Below are 19631 nucleotides of genomic sequence, written 5' to 3'. Positions count from 1 at the left end.
TTCACCATCTCCTCACCTGTGCTGGACGTAGGCCTCTATCAGCTCTGGTCTGAGGCTGGCCAGGCCGTGAGGATGCAGCTGTGGGTAACCAAAGCTCTGACACTCTTTGGGTACCTCCTCCTCATTGTCAGCTGAGCTGAACTGGAAGTTCAGATCTTGGGGGAAAGTCCGCAGAAGGTCCAAAATGTAGGGCCGCCCATCATTTCCAAATATGCCAACTGTGGAGACGGCTGAGCAGAGCTCCACTGGGCTGTTGTTGTGGTCAAGGACCTGGTGACGCTGGATTCTGAGCGAGGTAAGGCTCTTGTCCAGAAGCTCTAAAAACCTATCCCCCCCAGAAAAATAAAAATTAATAACTTGATGTAAGTTTTACTACATTAACATGGATGCAGCTAGAATGTAATAACTCGTGAGAGTGTTCGTCACCGTGGGTGGGTATAGACTGTTTTCCCATTGTCATTAGAGCCGTAAACTATCTGCTCATGGTTTTTTTCCAATAATCCGGGAATGATGGTCTGAGCAACGACACGGACACCATGATAGTCGATCACAGCCGTCCCAAGAGTGTGAAGACCTTCAATGTCAGCAGTTGAATATGCCTAGAAATACAGGAATTCTACGTTGATCCTCAGAATAGCAAGACATTTTGGAGGCTCATCAGATCGTAGATGTTCATTAAAGCACGTCGACTAAAGCACTTTTCTGCCCAGAAAAAGGTTTTGAAAGACTGAAATATCACATAATTTACATTAAAAAATATTTTCTTTACACTTGTCAATATTCTTGCTCCCTTTGTTAGTTATTTAAACTCTTAGCTGATAGAATAGATACAAGTTCTCATCTACAGGTCTAAATAAAATATAGTGAGTAAAATTTAAGGCTATGAATCGGCAAAATGAGAGAATGATGAAGACGATCAATATGGTTTAAATATATTTCACCTGAACTCCTCTCAGGTCGTGCATAGCAGCAGCATGAGCAGCAGCATCGCCGCCTATTGGCTTGTAGTGCTCTGACATGTCAAATGCCTGGCTGAAGAAGAGGTTATTCCACACGAATATCTGGAAATGAGACTGCTCCCCCGGGTTTAACGGCATAACGTTGCCCTCCATGATGGACACCGCACCTTGAGCTGCAGCTGCAACAAAATCACTGTTGATCTGCATGAAGAGAAAAAACAAAAACGTTCTCAGAGGAGGACAAAAAATGTATGATTGCAGGTAGAAGATGAAACAGGTCTAGGGTAAAACATGTGTTTTGCTTTATGCTAGTGATGGTTAAAATGTGATTTTGGTGAAGCTGTTGCTCACCTTGAAGATGCACCTTTCTCTGTGCAGTCGCTCCTGTAGGGAAGCTCTAGGAAGCTCCCTGGATCTCTGCAGCTCCTCATTCCAGTCTCGAGTCTGAACTCACAACACACAGCCAAGCATCAGTGCCATCTGCTAGAAGGTTTTCACTCGATATGCTTTGTTATTTACAACCTGTCCAGCTGTCTGCTCATCCAACCCCATAACACTGGTGTATGTTTCCTCTGAGCTGATGCAGTCCAGGGTGTGATCTCCAAGAGGTGCTGCCCAGGTATAGACCTGGAACGGAGCTGGAATAAGCTCATAGGGGTGCTGATAAACTCTGGATCACGACAGAAACATTCTTAGGTTGCTTGAAGTTTTTGTTATTCTACCATGGTCAGTTACTGTGACACCAATTTCTATTATCAGCAAACCAAGTGTGTTCACCTCCTCTTCTGCAGGGCTGTGAAGTTTTTCTTGAATGCTGGACTGAGTTGTTTCAGAAGCTCAATCAGAGAGTGGCAGATGATTTTAGGAGCAGCAGGTTTAGGATTGAAGTTAAAAGCAGTAGACCTGGAAGAGAAAAACACTTGGTGAGGGAAAGGGAGCTTGACGGTTATTATGGATCTAAGTTTGAGGTTTGTTTTGCTGCCTGGTCAATCTCTAAAACATTGATCAACTCTTGCTTTGAATCTAAAATGTTTAGAATGGTCAAAACTGAAGTTGATTCTTTGTGAAACTGGTTCTCTGAGTCTTTGTTAGAGCAGGGGTAAAACATTAAATGTAGGCCTCAGTACCATAAAGATATAGTGGAGGATCTTTGCAAATTTTTTAAAATACCCGCCCTCTCCACTTTAAAAAAAATGCACATTCACAACCGTGTGCCCGCAAAAGGGACCACCTATTAAACGCATACAAGAGCACGCAGTCCCCCATTTCTCCTCTGTGTTCTCGCTCTGTTTAAAGTTGCTGTTTGCATCGCTCATACAAGCTTGCTTTGAAAAAAAAGAGTTTGCAATTTTTCCACTATGTCAGACTCACCACCAGTAAGCGAAAATGGGGACGAGCACGTAGGACGGCCTTACATACTGTAAATATATTACTGTTTGAGAGTTTTGAGCTCAGACAATACATTGGACAAATAGTCTTGAATAAACTGGCATCTAATGCCACTGCCTGTCTAATGTTCAGGGTTTCTGCTTAAGAAGGCAATAGCTGCGTCTCAATTTGCAGGCTGCGTCCTTCAAAGACGCAGCCTGCAAATTGAGATGCATCTAATGAATAAATATCTACACCCCAATTTCCAGACTTTATGTAAGAATAGTAATAGGAAATCTAAACCCCACAAAAATGTGAAGTGTGTAAAATGCCAAAACATCATGGTTTAATTAAGTTGTTTTAAAATATAAACTTCATAAATATCCACTATGTGGTGGACAACTTTAAATAACATTTAGAAGACTTATTTGTAGTACCAAAAACCTAAGAAGTTATATGATCACCATTGTGGGATTATCAAGTCAGGAGTGTTACAAGTATTTTCATGAAGAAAATCAAGCTTAATGTAATAACCAAAAAAGTCATTTGCTCTAAAATGCAAAAAACAAAACAAAAACAAAGAGTGTTTTTATAAGAACTATCTGCAGCAAGAAAAATATCTTTGTGTTACAACATAACCATTCAGAACATTAATGCTGAAACAGAACCTTTTTTTTTTTATTTTAGTTTTCAACTTAGCTTTTTAACTTTTTAAATTATCTGTTGAACTTTTTTGCTTAGCTTAGTAAGTTTTTTTACTTTATTTATAACCCTTTTCTTTTGCCTAATTTACAGTAGGTAACATATCACACACAGGAATCATTAGCCTACTGGTTGTAATCTATGAAGCAATTACTCTCAGCCTACAGATGGAGGTGAATTTTGCAGACCCTGCAGACCACATTTGACCTCATGGTTGTCCCTGTTTACTGCAAAGTGGTGTTTATATCCAAATGACCAAAAATAGTGACTTGAACAACAAAGAGTTAAAGTGGAAAATCTGTTCTATGTCAAAATAAAAATGTTTATATTTCGGATTACTTTCTTAAACCTGTAGATTGTTGAGACTCACTGGTTGAGATAGAAACCCCGCGTGGAGCAAGTGATGCTGAGCTCTCGGTCTTCTAAAGTTAAGACGCTGACATACATCAGGTCTCCGTGCATTTTCCTGTTTCCTGGGGGAGGGTTCCAGCTGCTTGTAGTCAGGACTCGCAGGCACTGCAAAGGCTGCACATAAGCCCTTATTTAGTTGATCACAATGTCTGAGCCATGTTTTTACTAATCCAGACAGAACTCTCACCTTCCAGTCATCTCTGATGGGCTGCAATGGAGTTAAAAGTCTCTCCTGACATCCAGGCATGATGTAAGCTGGAGGGCTACAGTCTATGGAACCCTTCTCAGAAACATGCATCTTTTTCTCATTTTCACCATCTGAAGAAATTATCAGAATATGATTTTTTTTCCCCCATAGATGCTCAAAAAGATTGGCATAATGTGGCATGAGGGAGAGGCATTACTTTGCTCTGCCTTGGTGTATAAGGACAGGTAGGATAGAGAGCGCCCGTTCACACCGTTGTATGCATCTGCAGGGTCGAGGCTTCTCAGCAAGCTGCGAATGTGTCTGAGATGAACACGAGCGTCACGCACTGAGTAGGGATCTGAAAGAAGAGAAGCCACCCTTTAAAAGTTATCACCTGTTGATAGCTTTGCTCATATCTGTAAAACCTCTGGTAACGTCCAGAAACTACCCGTAATAACAGAGTGAAAAAGAGGAAGGTTGATACAATGAATATTGGAACTGTGCATCAAGTTGATTTTTTCTGCAGTAAAGCCTTAGAAACATTTTAAATGTTAAATATTTAATGTTTATGTACCAAAGAAATACCTAAGGAAAGAGTTCTAACAGCACTTTAGCAGAATTGTTGGTCTAAAAGCATTTAGACAATTATACAATTATTAACAAACGAAAAACTTAATAATTGAAAGACAAACAACAGCTGTTATTTGCGATTTTTGCTAAAAAAAAAAAAAAAAAACATTGAAATAAAATCACAGCTATAGAGCTGTATACTCAGGTTTGGAAATGACCCAGACATTGTAGGATGTTCTGCTAGTGATCATCCTGCTTCCATGAGTAAAGACAAGTTGTTCCGGTCCAGATCCAGCAAAGCCGCCCAGACCATCACACTGCCACTACCTTGTTTAACTGTTGGGTTTTGTAATCTTTTCTTTCCCAAACACTGCTAGGCTCTACACTAGATATAACTATGTATATCTAGTATATCACTTCCAAAAAGTTACAGTTTTGTCTCATTGGCGCAGGTTAAACTTTACTGTATGTCAGGTAATGTAGACCTTTAGAAAATCTTTTCAAAATGTTTAGGGCTAGATTGTTAGAAAATTGTTGATTTTACATAAGAATGATGCTGCTGTTTTGTTTCTGCTCCTTACCTGAGTCAATGCAGTGATATCTCAACCATATGTCTGGTAATACAGATATAAATGACAAAGAATAGACTGAAATGTTTTGGGTAAATATGAGACAGGCCTGTGTGTTTTTTGACTAGCGATAGCTTTAGCCTTAGAAACCTTTTATAGGTCATACTTGCTAGTCTTTCTTGGTGTTGAGTCATGAACTTTGACCCTGACTGGGGTAAGTGTGATCTTAAGAGCTTTAAATGTTTTTCTTTTTAAACGATTTCTCCATTGGCACATGGTGGCCCTCAATGCAGTTTCCCTTGAGACCCAAGGCTTTGGAAATTGTATTTAATTATGTGAGTGTCTATTTTTTGTTTTTACTTACTTTTGTTTTTACTTTCTTCCTGCGTTATACCAAGAATTACCTGCCTGCTGAGAGTTACCTCTCGTGTCGTGGGGGCGTGCATCGCCCTAAACTCTCAGTTCTGCTGGGCCAAAGAGACCATCATCTTCCAAAATCATTTTGCTAAACTATTTAGGATGGGTAATCCAGGTCCAGAAAGTAAAATTAGTTCCAACTATTTGCATTTCCAAATCCAGAGCATAAATAGGAACAAATGATAGAATTTTGAAATCAGGTGATTCAGTAAAAACATGAAGAGAAACTCGGCAGGGTTACGGGTTACCCATACTTGTCATCTCCAGCTACATCTAGGGACCAGGTCACAGAGACAGCAGTCTCTGCAGAGAATCCTAGAGTTCCCTCTCTGCAGACATTCCCTCCAGCTCTACAAAGGGAAGCCTGAGGTGCTCCTAGTGGACCGTAGACCAACAGGTAAAAGGAGAGCTCACTCAGCTCTCTCTTTACCACCACAGACTGGTGCAGCATCTGCATTATAGCAGCAGCTGCACTGATCCATCTATCCATGTCCTGCTACCTTCTCCCCTTACTCCTACACAGATACTTGAACTCCACTTGAGGCAGGAACTCTCCTCCAACCTGAAGGGGACATGCACCTTTCTCCAGTCAAGAACCAAAGTCTCTGACTCAGAGGAGCTGATTCTCATCCCGGCTGCTTCACACTCGGCTGCGATCCACACCAGTGCATGCTGTGGTTCTTAACAGGAGAGATCCAGCAGAACCTTGTCATCTCCAAAAAGCAGGGATGTGATTTGCTGTTCCCCAAACTAGACCCCACTCTGGACCTTTGCTGCACCTAGAAATTCTGTCCAAAAGTTGGGTAAACTCCCAATCATCCTTGCCCACACTGCAGAGTGAGTAGAGCTGGTCCCCTTTTCCACAGCTGAGACAAAAACCACACTGCTCTTCCTGAAGCTGAGGTTCAACAATCAGCCAAATCTCTGCTCCAGCAACCCGGCACAGGCCTTCCCAGGGAGGCTGAGAAGTGTGATCCCACTACAGTTGCAAGACACCCTCCGCTCCCTTTTCTTATGCAGGGAAAATACCATCCTTGTCTGCCAATCCAGGAGCACTGTCCCCGACCTTTATGCAGTGTTGAAGAGGTGTGTCAGGCACAATAACCTAACAACATTCAGAGCTCTAAGGTACTCAGGATAGCTCTAATCCACCCCCGAAGCCTTGATACCGTGGAGTTTTTTGACCACCTTGGTGACTTCACACTGGGTGATGGATGAATCCAGTCTCTTCTTCTACCACAGAAGGTGTTTTAAATGGATTGGAAAATATCTACTGTTAAGTGTTCGTTCCACGGATCTCTCTAAATAGCTCAATTAACTCACAACCAACAGAGTAGCCAGATATTTTATTCAAGTAGGATTAATAATGCATCACTAGAATACTACTCAAGTAAAAGTAAGTAATGTACATTAAAACTACTCCTAAAAACACTGTTTTTTGTGTGTGTTGCATTAGTAAATGTAACTGGGTAAATGTAACTAGTTAATACCCCCTACCCAGTGTATAGCTTTTTTCGAATAAAGGTTTGCCAAAATTTCTGAAAAAAACAATTAAAAAGTTTAGAAAATGTCTAAAATATTACAAATAAATTGCTTCTGGTAGTCTAAACACACTGCTTCAACTTTACACTTGATTGTTGAGAAAATACAGAAGTTGAAAGGATGATGGGAGAAAGGAAGAGTCAGTTACCCTCCACCACCCTGATCAATACACCCTCCCGAATGCCCTCGATGGAGCCGAGCTTGGTCAGGCTGTCGAGGACCGTTTGTCCTATCTGCAGGGAGAAGCAGGTACGGTGGCAGGTGATCTCATGATCCATAAGCACCTGGTGGAGCTCAGATACCATCATCTGTCCTGACACCTGAGAGGGAAGGAAAGACGGAGTGAAATACTGGAGGGAGGTAAAGGTTCAGTCAAGCTCTTCTAGGACAACAGAAGCGAGTATAACCTGAAGCTCAAAACTGTCTGTTCCAGGCGGCTGAATTCTGACGGTAAAATCGTCCTCATGAAGATCGGTTACATCTCCAAGGCCTGGCAACGTACTTCTCTCAGGAGAGAGCTGGAGATCCTCAGTGATTCCTAAACCAATGCAGAAATGGCAGAGAAGACAACAGAGTGAAGGAAAATTCCTTTATGGAAGACGTTTCTCTCCATTTTAAGACTTAAGCAAAAAAAAAAGTGAATCCATAAAGATAAACAAAGATGGATGCCAATTTTTAATCACCAACCTTTCATAAGCGGAGCTCCCAGAAATAGTCTGTCCATTAAAAACAGGGTTTTCTCCTCCTGTCTCTCTGCTCCTTCCTGCTCATCATGCTCTTCCAGTCCTCTCTTGGCTGGCTTTATGTTTTTCTGATCATCATACATTGGAGCCTTGGTAGAAATTAATCGCTCTGCTAAATCATCTGCGTTAATACTTAATGGATCATTTTCATTTCTTACTTTATGAGCCAACATCACAGATTTACCTACTGGATCTGCTTCACTGTGTTCACATCTTACTTGGAGATCCTCATGACTTCCAGCAGAGCTGATATCATTGATTGTGTTGTTGGTTTTTTTGTCTGCATCAATACTGTCATCAAATCTACCTGTTCTTTGTGGAGTCCTGTCAACGTTTTGATCTTTACTGCTTTCACTGTGATGCATCAGTGCAGGGTTCTGCTCAGTCCAAACAATACCAGGGGAATATTCCACCCTCTGTTCCAGTCCTTCTTCAGCTTGTTTTTTAGACTTCTGTGATTTATTTTTCCTTTCTTCCCTTTCTGTTAACCATGAATCTTCTGTGTTTATGCTTTGTGCTTCTACTATTTGTAAATTGTTGAGTTTTAAATTATTTATTTGTGATGTTTGTGTGTCTAAAATCAAATCTACCTGCTGAGGTTTTTCGTCCCAGATTTCTATCTTCGCTGTCTCCAGAGTCTCATCAATGTACCCAGGATTTGTCTGCATTTCTGTCTCTGAGTTTATCTGAGCTTGCACCTCTGTACCAATCGAAGTCTCCGCCTCAGTCTGTGTCTCAACTTCAGAGAAAGTTCTGCCTCTTCCGTTGCCGTGGCCCAAAATTTTTCGTTCATCTTCAGGTTGACCTGCTATGAAACCCTGCTCCTCATCCTCTTCAGAAACCAGTAGACATACCATGGGCTCCACCGGTGTCACTTCGCCTCCAGGGTTGCTGCTTAGTATGATGTCAGGAAACAGAAAATGTTCCGGCTCAAGTGTTGTGTTTGTTATACCAGTAGACGGGTTTAATATATTGTCCTCTAAGTTGTGCTGAGAGCTCCAGGAGTCACAATCGCTTTCATCACTTGATAGAAGAGGGGATTGCTCAGCCCCCCCCTGAGACGGTGCATCCTGACACTTGAAGAAGGCAAACAGGGTGTGGCAACACTGAAAGATGTTTCCCATGGTTTCTTTGTGCAGAAATCTCTCCAACTGAAGAAGGAAAAATTCCAGTGTTTGACAAAAAGAGTTTACAATCAAAATTTGTACACTTACCCACATTACTGTTTATTATTAATTGTATTGCAGATGAATAAATGATAGGACCAACTTTTTGGTTTTCATCAACCAAACATGACAACTTGTTAAAAATTATTTCTAAAAAAGCATTAAAGTTGGACTAAAGCAAATTATAGCTCTTGGTGGAGCACAAGTATCATCTGAAGGGCTCCAACTAAATGACATATTTCTAAAGCTGCCATAGCCAACTGATATTTGGAGAACAGCTGTCATAAAATTCATCATTACTCAAAAATATCATAGACCCTTGAGTAAAAAGGTGCCAAGCCCAGGAATTGAACCATAGATGTCCAGTAATTAAGTTATGTGTAATAATATTGAATGGCACTAGGAAAAAGTATTGAATGTACTTATTGAAATATATTTAATACTTTGTACCAAAGCCTTTGTTGGCAATGACAGCTTCAAGATGCCTCCTGTATGGAGAAGTCATATGCATTGCTCAGGTGTGATTTTGGCCCATTCTTCCACCCAAACAGTCTTCAAATATTGAAGGTTTCATGGGCCTTTTCTAATAACTCTGATCTTTAGTTCTTTCCATTTTCTATTGGAATGAAGTCAGGTGATTGACTGGGCCATTTAAGCAGCTCCCCCCCCCCTTTCTCTGAAACCAATTGAGTTTTCTTGGCTGTGTGTTTGGGGTTATTGTCTTGCTGAAATGTCCCCCCACATTTCATCTTCATCATCCTGGTAGATGGCAGCAGATTTTTTTTTTTATCAAGAATGTCTCATTACATTTTTCTCTTCACTCTTTCTTCAATTATTTAAAGCTTGCCATTGCCATATGTTGAAAAACCGCCCCACGCCATGGTGTTCCCACCTCCAAGCTTCACTGTTGCTATGGTGTTTTTGGGCTGACATGCAGTGCCGTTTGACCTCCAAACATTATTTGTATTATGTATCGAAAGAGTTAAATTTTGGTCTCATCTGACCAGACTATATTCTCCCATTTTTTCACAGGCTAGTCTAAATGTTGTGCAGCAAACTTTAAATGAGCTTCAACCTGTTTTTTCTTTAGCAATGGAGTCTTGCATGGTGAGCATGCTAATAGACCATGGCGGTTGAGTCTGTTACCTATTATTTTCTTTGAAACAATTTTACGTGCTAATTCCAGGTCTGTCTGAAGCTCTCCTCTGGTGGACTTTGGCTCTTGTAAAACTCTTCTGATCAGTCTTTTCACTCCTCTGACAGAAATCTTGTGAGGAGCACCTGGCTGTGGTCGGTTTATGGTGAAATTATGTTATTTCCACTTTCGGATTATGGCTCCAACAGTGCTCACTGGAACATTCAGAAGTTTAGAAATCTTTCTACAACCGGTGCCATCATTATTATTTGGAACAATAAGGTCGCAAAGGTTTTGAGAAATTTATTTACTTTTACCCAGCATGAGATGTTTCTTGTGTGATACCAGAGACACCTTTTTGTAGGCCATGATTTAAGACTGAACAATCCGATATCAATTTGCTCTGCTGGTGTTTTGGCTTTCCATGCCTTGTTGCACCTCACTTTCTTCACGTGTTTAATACTTTTAATACTTTAATGGCACTAATGCAGTGCCATTCCACAGTATTACAAATAACTTAACTGTTGGACATCTTTGGTTGGATTTCTTTGTATATGTGGATTGCATGGACCGTTACCGAGATCCGATAAAAATGTCATGTCAATAGCACCTCTAGAAATATATTTTGCTGAGAAAAATGGTGGCGTGTTCATTAATTATTTTACCCGCTGTATATTGTTTGGGGGAATTTTCTTGCACTTTTTTTTTAAATCTATTTTTGTATTTATTTGTATATTTTCTCTTAGCTTTACTCAGTTATACTTATTTGTTCTGGATCTCTCTATATTAACTTATTCAGGAGGAATGGATCTAAGCAAATCACTTAAAAAACCTTGTGGAAGGAAGCCTAAAACATCTGGCTTAAATTCTGCAATTTCAACTAAATTCTAACACATTCTAAGGCATACTATATAAAGATCAATATTAGAAGAAATTTTGGCACTGACAAAAAAAAAAAATACACTTCTACATCCTAATGGACATAAAACAGAAAAAAAAAGTTTAGTCTGATCAGATAATAAGGGACAAAACATGAATAAAACAAAAAATAAATATAAAATTGATTAAAAACTCATATAAAAGAATACATCAAAGTGAACAGCAAAGACTCTACAAGGGTGCACCCTCTCCATGAGTGTCTGGGTGGAAATGCAAGCAGCTTAGAGCTTTAAACAGCAGCTGATGACAGTGTGATTAGAAAGATGTCCTGCAATGGTGTCACCCTACATGAACTGGACAACCTCAGATTGTAAATCTAACCATACCAATGACACCAAGCATGTAGGAAATCCTGGAAGAAAAGTTTAAAAAGTGAACTGAGGACAGATTAAGAGATTAAAAATCATTCAGAAATATATATAAAATCCTAATAAGATGTATTTCTCATCTTAAGTTAAACTTTTAACTAAAACTCATGAGAACATAAACTGTTGTGGGGTAAATTTGCATGATCACAACAAAAATATAACAACAGATATGTGAGACCTACCATCCAGTGAAGAAAGAAGAATTTATTCACTCTCTGTCATCTTGTCTCATATCTTCTGATTTCCATCTTGAATAAAACTCAAAGCAGCGTCTCCCAGGCTTTCCCTCAGAGTGCAGGAGGCTCTCCTGTCCTTGCTGTGTGACCACATTACACAAACTGTGTCCTTCATGAGAGGGGAGAGGAAGGGGAGCTGTCACAGAGCCTGTGGGCCCTCACCCTTTACAGGCAGTACCTGTACAAGGCCACCAGAGGGCCCCCTTTCTGCTACACATGATGTAACTTCCTGTATGATTCAGATTGAGGCATGAAGGTGGTAGCATGACTGTTATTACTGCCATCTACTGGTAAAAAACAAATTTGGTCATCTTTTCACTGCCTTGCAAAGGTGTGATGTAACAACAGTTGGTTTTACAGTATTTTATTGTTTCTTTTTTATGACTGACCAAAAATAACTAGCAAAGTGTGACATGCATTTATATTCTGCCCTATTTAATCTCATGCCACTGAATATATAAAATGCAAAATCTGTCTCTATGATTTTGAGACCAAGAACTTTAACAAAGTCCAGTAGTTATAACAAAACAGACAATTTATTCTGTTGTCAGAATAATCATCAGTTCTTTTCTCCACTCATCTCAACCTGATTGCAGAGTGGTCTATGGAATTTATATTCTTTGCTATCTTAACATTATTTGTTATGTTTCTAGTCTAACATTCATTCTATTTTCTTAAACGTTTTATCTTGTCAAACATTCATCAGTCGTTTTATCTTTTTAAAAAAATATATATGATCCTCTTATTTTAAAGGGTCTCTTTTATTCTCCTGTTGCCTTTATGCCACTCCAATGCATGTTTCTATTTCTATCATTTTCTTATTTACACTTTAAATTGTCTTTCCACTGAAATATGCAAAGCTTTGAGAAGCTTGATTGAACTTTCGATATCTTTTTCAAACAAGACATTATTTTTAAATAAATATTCAAAACTTTAAATTCCAAATAACAAATGTATATATATTTTTTTTCACAGTGGGGAGACTAACTAAACTTTGCAGTACACACAAAAAAAAATCTGATGTAAAACCCTGTGCATACATGTGTCTCTGTCCAATCTTTTATAAATTCTTTATAGATTCTTTATAAATCTCAACATGGATGTAACTGACTGCAGCTGCAGGTGGAATTTTCTCTAGACCTATTCCCGGCCTTAAAATACAAATGCATTTTTGGACATTTATTCTTGTAAGATACCTACAATGTTTTAGTTCAATCAAACAGTCACATAGACATCCTTAACACCCATCAGGGATATTTGTTGCATCCAACTAAAGACTTGAATAACGTCAGTCTCACTAATAAATAAAGTATTTTCTGATTTTTTGTTTTAAGTAAGTAAGTAGGCTTTATTATATAGCATCTTTCACAGACCAAAGGCACAAAGTGCTTCACAGCACAATTTAAAAACATCAGAAAAAAAGCCAAAATAAAAGGCCAATATAATAAGAGATCATAGCAGCCCAAAAGATAGTTAATTAAAAGCTTGTACAAATTAATGGGTCTTAAGTAAGCTCTTGAAGGTAACAACAGAGTCAATAGTATGCAATAGGAGCAGAAGATCATTCCAATTTCTGGGAGCAATAGCCTGGGAGCAACAGCCTGAAAGGAACGGTCCCCTCTGGTATGATAACGAGAGCGTGGAACCTTCAGCAGATTCTGCTCCACAGACCTCAGAGCCCGCGCAGGGATGTAAGGCTGGGTCAGATCACTGATGTAAGAAGGAGCCTGACCATGTAAGGCTCTGAAAGACTAAACTAGACTTTTAAACATGATTCTATAAGACACTGGCAGCCAATGAAGTGCTTTTAGAATCGGGAATATGTCCTTCTATTTGTACGGGTCAGTTTTGCACTGGTTGGAGCTGAAAGAGCTCCTTTTTGTTCAGACATGAAAAGAAACTATTACAAGAGTCTAAACGCGGAGACACAAAAGCATGAATTATTATAACCAGATCATTATTTGAGACAATATTCCTGAGTTTAGAGATTTTCCTTAGTTGAAATAAGCAGTTTCTTGTCAGCTGCTTACAGTGCTGCACTAATGATATACCTTTGTCAAAGATAACTCCCAAGTTTCCAAGTGTCTGTATAAAGGCCAAACTTTATTTTTGGAAATGAGCACAGCACTAATGTCTGGTCAGATGGTGATGTCATTGGCTGAAAATAAAAATTATTATATCTTGAAAACAAAAGGAGCACAACTCTGCAAATCAGGACTAGAGAAGCGTTAGAAATGTAGCTTTGGTTCGATAAGGAGCTTAATGGAGGGATGGTGACCTTTAGATGAACTAAAAAAATAATATTTAATATCTGCAAAGCTAAAGAAGCACAGCTTATCATTTCAACTGCAAAAACCTGCCCTAACTAAGCACTTACTATTCACACGGGTGGAGTTTCAGCTTCGGTGCTCACTGAATTGTGCATGTGTGACAGTCAATGTGCACGTGCAGAGTAAAATACGCTCATTTAGATTTAAATAGTGAATGAAAATAGATGACCCAATGCTCCTGTGGAGAATAATATATGCTACATATGTGGCTATCTTTTGTTTTAATCCTGACACCATAACTGTCCTCCACCAGTGCCAAGGCTGCCATCCTTACACATCTACTCAAACCTTTCCAGCTTTCCACTTCAGCAATGTCTTCTGACTTCTAAGGATTTAACCGCTGATCCCCCACCATTTTGTGGTGCCCATTTGAGAATATATTATATGTAAATTTTACAGACTGATGCACATTTACAGACCAGAGTAGAGGAATATTTACAGTTTACATCCAACTGAAGTTATTTCCATTCATCTTGGAGACTTTTCATTATTGTTTGAGGCTAAGATATCAGGGTACGATTAAACTTGTACAAACGGTGTGATGCTCTTTTAGTTTAATAAACTGAACCAAGTGAAATGTGTGTGTTTTTGGGTGGAAAGAAGGCTTTATTTTACTTATGCAATAAACATGCTGAGTCGTGCTTCAAATATTGTGCCGGCAGTTTTTTTGTGCATACACACACTTTGTACGTAAGGCATGGGTTTGAAATATTCACAATCTGTGGTTAATGAGTATCATTGGGTATTGGCTTGGATTTCAAGAGATAATGAAATTATTTCTACATTTTCTCTGAAATATTTTTTGTTTATTTGTGTTGCACTTTACTGCGGTATTTTGTAGACATCACAGACATTAGGACATCAGGAGAGGTTCTATGCTTATATGTTAGTTCAGATATAAATCTTCGACAAATTGTCATAATAAAACAACAGTGTAATACAGTTTTAAATATTACTTTCTCACTGTGCATACTGCATATTTTCAAGAATATATATTCATATACAGTATATTCATGATATCCAACTAAGCAAAATAACTAGTTTAGGTGCAGAATGTTTAATCAAGCAGAAAAGTAGGCTGGCCCTAATATCTTTTACCATTTACAGAATGAACATGTATAAATCAAAAGGGAACCAGAACATTGTGAAAAGTTTGTCTGACTTGATAGAAAAAGGAACTTTATTAGAGACTTCTGGAAATAAGACCCCGCCTCCACAAAGCACCAAAAATCAAACCTCTCAGGATTCCCCTCCTACTTCTACAAAGATTTATTTGGCATCAGCTGAAAAGAAGGTCTACTTGCCACAGGAGGCCTGGGTATTAGTATTCGGATCACACCAACAGTAAGACAACAGTTAGGGAAACTCTAGCTGCTATTACTTGCTTTTTCATTAGTTTGCTCCATTAGGTATTAATTCTATTCCTTTGCAGAACCTCCATTCATTGCAGTCTACTCACAGAGCTAGTGAGACATCTATAAACATATTTGATGGATTATTTAGCCATCTACAGTGTATGCATGGTGTATTCACTGACAGCTGGGAAAGATGTTGGATAATAAAAAAAAAGATTGTTTCATCTTTTACTTTGAAAACTTACAATATTCTGGTTTGCAAACAGCCATAAGAGTTCTTATGTGAATCTGAGCATAACAAAAAATTTAAAGACGGGGGTTTGAAGATGAATACAGCATCATATTCTAACCATGTTTTAAAATGCAGTTTATACTGTAAAAAATTAGGCCTACTTACCTTTTTTGGGTTAAATAGGCCATTAAATATAACTAAATACATTTGAACATTCACTGGCAAGTACCACACAAAAACCTAATATGAGTTTAAAGGTTTATTGACTGAATTGAGGATGATAGTATGAAGCAATGAGGGATCAAGGGATGAGGGAGGAAGGAATGGAAGCGTAGTTGGGGGTTGGGGGCCGACATCTGAAGAGTAATCAGAAGGTGTGAAGATCACTGTGTGGGGGCATGGTCTCCCAGAGAATTCAGTTCGAGTTCATTTCTCCGAGCCTGCACTGAACCTCCAAAAGGATCTGATTAAATAATGGAGAATGTTTTTTGTTTTTTTAAACAATCCACTCCTTGGGCTCCCGTAAGACATTAGTTCGTCACTTTTTTTTTAGATGTATACTCATAATTGATAAACTAGCAAAGTGTGATACCACGAGCTGAAAAAAATGAGTTATAATTTGACTTATGCTTATTTTATAAAAATGTTAAACTGCTTAAATTTTGTTTAACTTCAATTTAAAGACACCTTACTGAGGGAATAATTTGAATAAAAGGTTTTTTTTTTTAAAGTAAAGCATGTCAATTGTCAATTTTATTCTAACCATTAAAGGTATTGTGGGGGATTTTCTCGAATTTTTTAAACCTGCCCTCTCCGCTTTAAAAAAAATGCACATGCTAGAGCATGCATGAGCCCATTTCTCATTGTGCACTCTCTGTTTAGAAGTTGCTGTTCTCATAACTCATAAAGCTTATTATGTCCGAATGTCTGCCCTAACCCTTAAATCCCTCAATCACTATATAGAGAGGGGACTATATAGTGGACTTTATAGTGAACTCAGTCAACCGTTTGGACAGATGATCACTTCCCCGTTGGTCCCCTGCGTGGTGCCTGCGCCATTTTGTTATTAGTCTCCACTGTCAGGTAGCACCAGCCTATGGCAACAGCGGGCTGCTGTGACAGCAAATAATGCTTTCTGAGGAGAGCTCTGTGATATATCTAAGGCCATTCTTTTCTTCTCATACACTTTTTCTCTTACAAACCTCGGCCATTTTCAAAGAACTGCAGTGAGAAAGGTTAGCTTCAATGACTCTGAAACCATACCTCACCACAGATATTTGCCTAAAAGCGCGCATGTGCAGAAAAAGATAGCTAACTGGACGAGCTTACGTAAACATATCACCAGAATGATTGACAATTAGGAGGACCACTTATTTAGATGATCCACCCAGAAATAAAAGATTATCCTCTATATCTTTAAGGAAGAGAATACATTGATTAATTGGATTTGGTAGAAAGAGGTAAAACATGACAAATGTCAAGCCATATTACCCAGTGCTCAATTTAATTTTAAATTTTCTTTGAAGGATCTTTTGATAAGAGATGTTTTTACTATCCTGTCTCATTTTTAGAACTTAATAAGCTACCTGAAGGACGAGGAAGTCTCTCTCATATCTTCCAATATGTTTTAAAAACAGACAACAGGAAACCAGGGGTTATGGTTTTTCATAACTAGGCAAGTTGTATGAGTTTAATAAAGTGCAGGTAATAAAAAAAATCCTTTTCAAGAGACAAACTTAACTGCAACAACATATGAAAGTGTTGACTTAGGCAATGCTGCTAAATATGTGTCTGAAATTGAAAAACCTCCCACTTAACTTTACAAATAAACATTTGCATTCTTAATTTAGTAAATCTACTAATAATATACCAACGTCTAGTTTAGATGAAACCTTTTTGTGAGAAGCTTAATTCAAAAATCTTGTTTTCAAGATTTTTACAGAAGATCCCAGCCTCGTCTGAAGCCTCTCAAAGGTTTATCAGATGCAGACGCAGGCAAACATCTTAGTCACAGAGCTGTTTCTCCTTCGCCTGCCCCCATGTCCACCCTTCTGTGCACCCTGCTGTCCTCTATGTCTTCCCATTCGTCCTCCCCCTCCTCGCCATGCTGAAGTCTCATTGGCTGGCTCCAAGGGAGGAGGCGGTATCTGAGTGGCACCAAGAAAAGGGCGGGGTCTGGCATTGGTTGTGGACTCTGTGGTGATGTCACCCTCTCCCGTGGGATACAGGCTCTGACCCTCTCCTCCCTCACACTGATGTTCCTCCTGAATCTCCCCTCTGGTTGGATGGAGGAGGCACCTGTATGTGGAGACAGGGGCCATTCTGAGCCTCCTTCCTCCTGCTCTTCCTGATCTTCCTCCTCCTGTCTGACATCTCCCTGCTCTCTGTTTGCAGCAGATTCCGCCCTCTGCCGCTGCTGGAAAAGTTTTAACCTTGCACTGTGCAGCTCATGGTGTAGAGTTGAGGTCATTACATTTTGTCGTTGAAGTTCTCGGTTCAGCAGCGTGATCTTGTGACTGCGACGCTTCAGTTCCTCCAGGAAACGCCGCTCCTCCTCCCTCAGGCTTCTTCCGAGTGCCACTGCTCGTGCCCGGCCTGCTCGCAGCTCTCCACGCGCAGTCACCATCATGCACTGCTGGCGCTCCAGAAGGCGCTCTGCAGCCTCACAGTGAGCTGCGAGCTCTGCTTCTTCCTCTGAGGAACAACAGTATTAATACATGACCCACCATAAATACAGCTCAAAGTACGCCTATAGCTGCGTTTCCATTACAAAGGTGTTCAAAAATGCATCGATACACTGGTAATTTTGAAAATGCAAAGTTTTATAATTGCTGCATTTCCATTAAATAACTAATATAATTAAAATTGAATACATTTGAATACATTTGTTCATAGGATAACTCTGAAAACAATATGGCATGAAAACGCAGGAGATCCAGATTTCAGCCTTGGCTCTAGAGGGCGCCATCATCCTCCAACTATTTCTGGTCTTCAGTTTCATCTTTTTACTTGTCAGTAAGGTGCAGCTGCAGATCATGTGACTCATGTGATGTTGAAAAAGTGTTTCCATTGGAGTTTTACAAAATATAAGAGTTTTGATACGACTGAAAAACGACCTCATCAAAGCATAAAAACTTTTTATCAAAATATTTGAGTTTTTTTTTCATTGCAGTGCTTCTATTTAGCAAATCTATTTTGATTATTACAATGACCGCAATGTTATGGTTATTGGAAACGTAGCTATTGTCACATTACAATGTATTTTACTGAGATTCTATATGGAAGGCCAACACAAAGTGTAGCATTGATACGAAGTGGAAGGAGAAGAAGGTTTTGACATTTCTTTTTACAAATAGTAATAGAAAAAATGGCTCCACTGAGTGATGTTCTATTGAAATATGTCCCTACAAACCAGATTCCATCCAATTTATCTAACTGCATGGTAAAAAATCTAAAAGCTAATTTAGTGCCACAGATTATTGTTTGATTTACCTCAACTTAGATTTTTTTTTTTTTTGTTATTGTTGCAAAGGAATGTGCTTTGATGTAAGTCATTCCTCAGGCTACCTTCACACTGCAGACAAACGTGGCACAAATCAGATTTTTTTTAAACTCAGGTGACATCGGTTGACGACTGTGTGAACAGCCCAGATCATGTGGATGCAGAATGTTTCAAATCCCATCTGAGCCACATTAGTATGTGGTTTTAAATCCGATACAGGTCATATTTTTTGTAATGTGGCCGTTTGAACAAGCAAATAAGCCATATTGGAATTAGTATGATGATTATGTCACTCTTAAGTTACCGAGGGGAACAAAAATAATTACAGCAAACATGGAGGACAGCATAGATGGAGGTGTGGAGTGGAGGGACAACAAAATTCTTGAGTTATTAAGTATTTGGGCAGATACATCAATCCACAAGTAACTTGAAGGATCATACAGTAATAAGTGAGTTGACTACGATGCTGCATCCATATTTTTCCTCTGAGATGTGGCTGCCATTACTCCTCCAAAAGCCGTAATTAATACTTCAGCACTCTTCTTCCTCTGTCTCCTTGTCTGCATTGTCTGCTGCATCATACGGCTACTTTCACTGCTTAACAGCTTTAAGTCCACCCATAAGCTCCATTTACAACACTCTCTGAAAACCGATCCGTGCCGAGTTCAGACCGAGCTTGGATCAGTTAACCGTGCTGAGCTTGGTTCCTTACGACTGTTTACACTGGGATGCACGATATAATTGGCCTCCTATCGGTATCGGCCTGTATCGGCCTTAAAACTGAATATTGGACATAGGCCACCCCACCGATATTTAACCCGATATTTGATCAGCTTCGGAGTTTCTAAAGTCTAAAAAAAAAAAAAAAAATATTGATACATTAAAATATCACAATATCTT

The 19631-nt window shown here is 39.2% G+C and overlaps 2 protein-coding genes across 3 annotated transcripts in view; both read right to left on the bottom strand.

Moving 5' to 3' along the window:
• The window catches only part of LOC107084187 (clustered mitochondria protein homolog), an 18017-nt gene extending 9891 nt beyond the window's left edge, over window positions 1–8126 (bottom strand). The window contains exons 1-12 of the mRNA XM_015373897.1: window positions 7413–8126; window positions 7133–7263; window positions 6874–7045; window positions 3845–3985; window positions 3628–3758; window positions 3400–3554; window positions 1737–1862; window positions 1482–1629; window positions 1311–1403; window positions 942–1160; window positions 427–599; window positions 17–325 (exon numbers count right to left, since the gene is read on the bottom strand). Of these exons, the coding sequence (XP_015229383.1) occupies window positions 17–325; window positions 427–599; window positions 942–1160; window positions 1311–1403; window positions 1482–1629; window positions 1737–1862; window positions 3400–3554; window positions 3628–3758; window positions 3845–3985; window positions 6874–7045; window positions 7133–7263; window positions 7413–7833 (2219 nt within the window). The 5' untranslated portion in view covers window positions 7834–8126. The remainder of the gene's footprint in view (window positions 1–16; window positions 326–426; window positions 600–941; window positions 1161–1310; window positions 1404–1481; window positions 1630–1736; window positions 1863–3399; window positions 3555–3627; window positions 3759–3844; window positions 3986–6873; window positions 7046–7132; window positions 7264–7412) is intronic.
• Window positions 8127–16817: 8691 nt separating this feature from the next.
• The window catches only part of LOC107084197 (coiled-coil domain-containing protein 92-like), a 6940-nt gene continuing 4126 nt past the window's right edge, over window positions 16818–19631 (bottom strand). Inside the window, exon 4 of one of the 2 annotated variants that reach the window (XM_015373908.1) lies at window positions 16818–17923. In XM_015373908.1, coding sequence (XP_015229394.1) covers window positions 17238–17923 — 686 coding nt within the window. In that variant the 3' untranslated portion in view covers window positions 16818–17237. The remainder of the gene's footprint in view (window positions 17924–19631) is intronic. The other variant, XM_015373907.1, reaches the window with a different exon arrangement.

Source organism: Cyprinodon variegatus, unplaced genomic scaffold (assembly GCF_000732505.1).
Source record: "Cyprinodon variegatus isolate N-32 unplaced genomic scaffold, C_variegatus-1.0 Scaffold94, whole genome shotgun sequence".
Lineage (NCBI taxonomy): Eukaryota > Metazoa > Chordata > Actinopteri > Cyprinodontiformes > Cyprinodontidae > Cyprinodon > Cyprinodon variegatus.
Note: the sequence above shows the minus strand (reverse complement) of the source record. Positions and strands in the feature narration are given on the sequence as shown.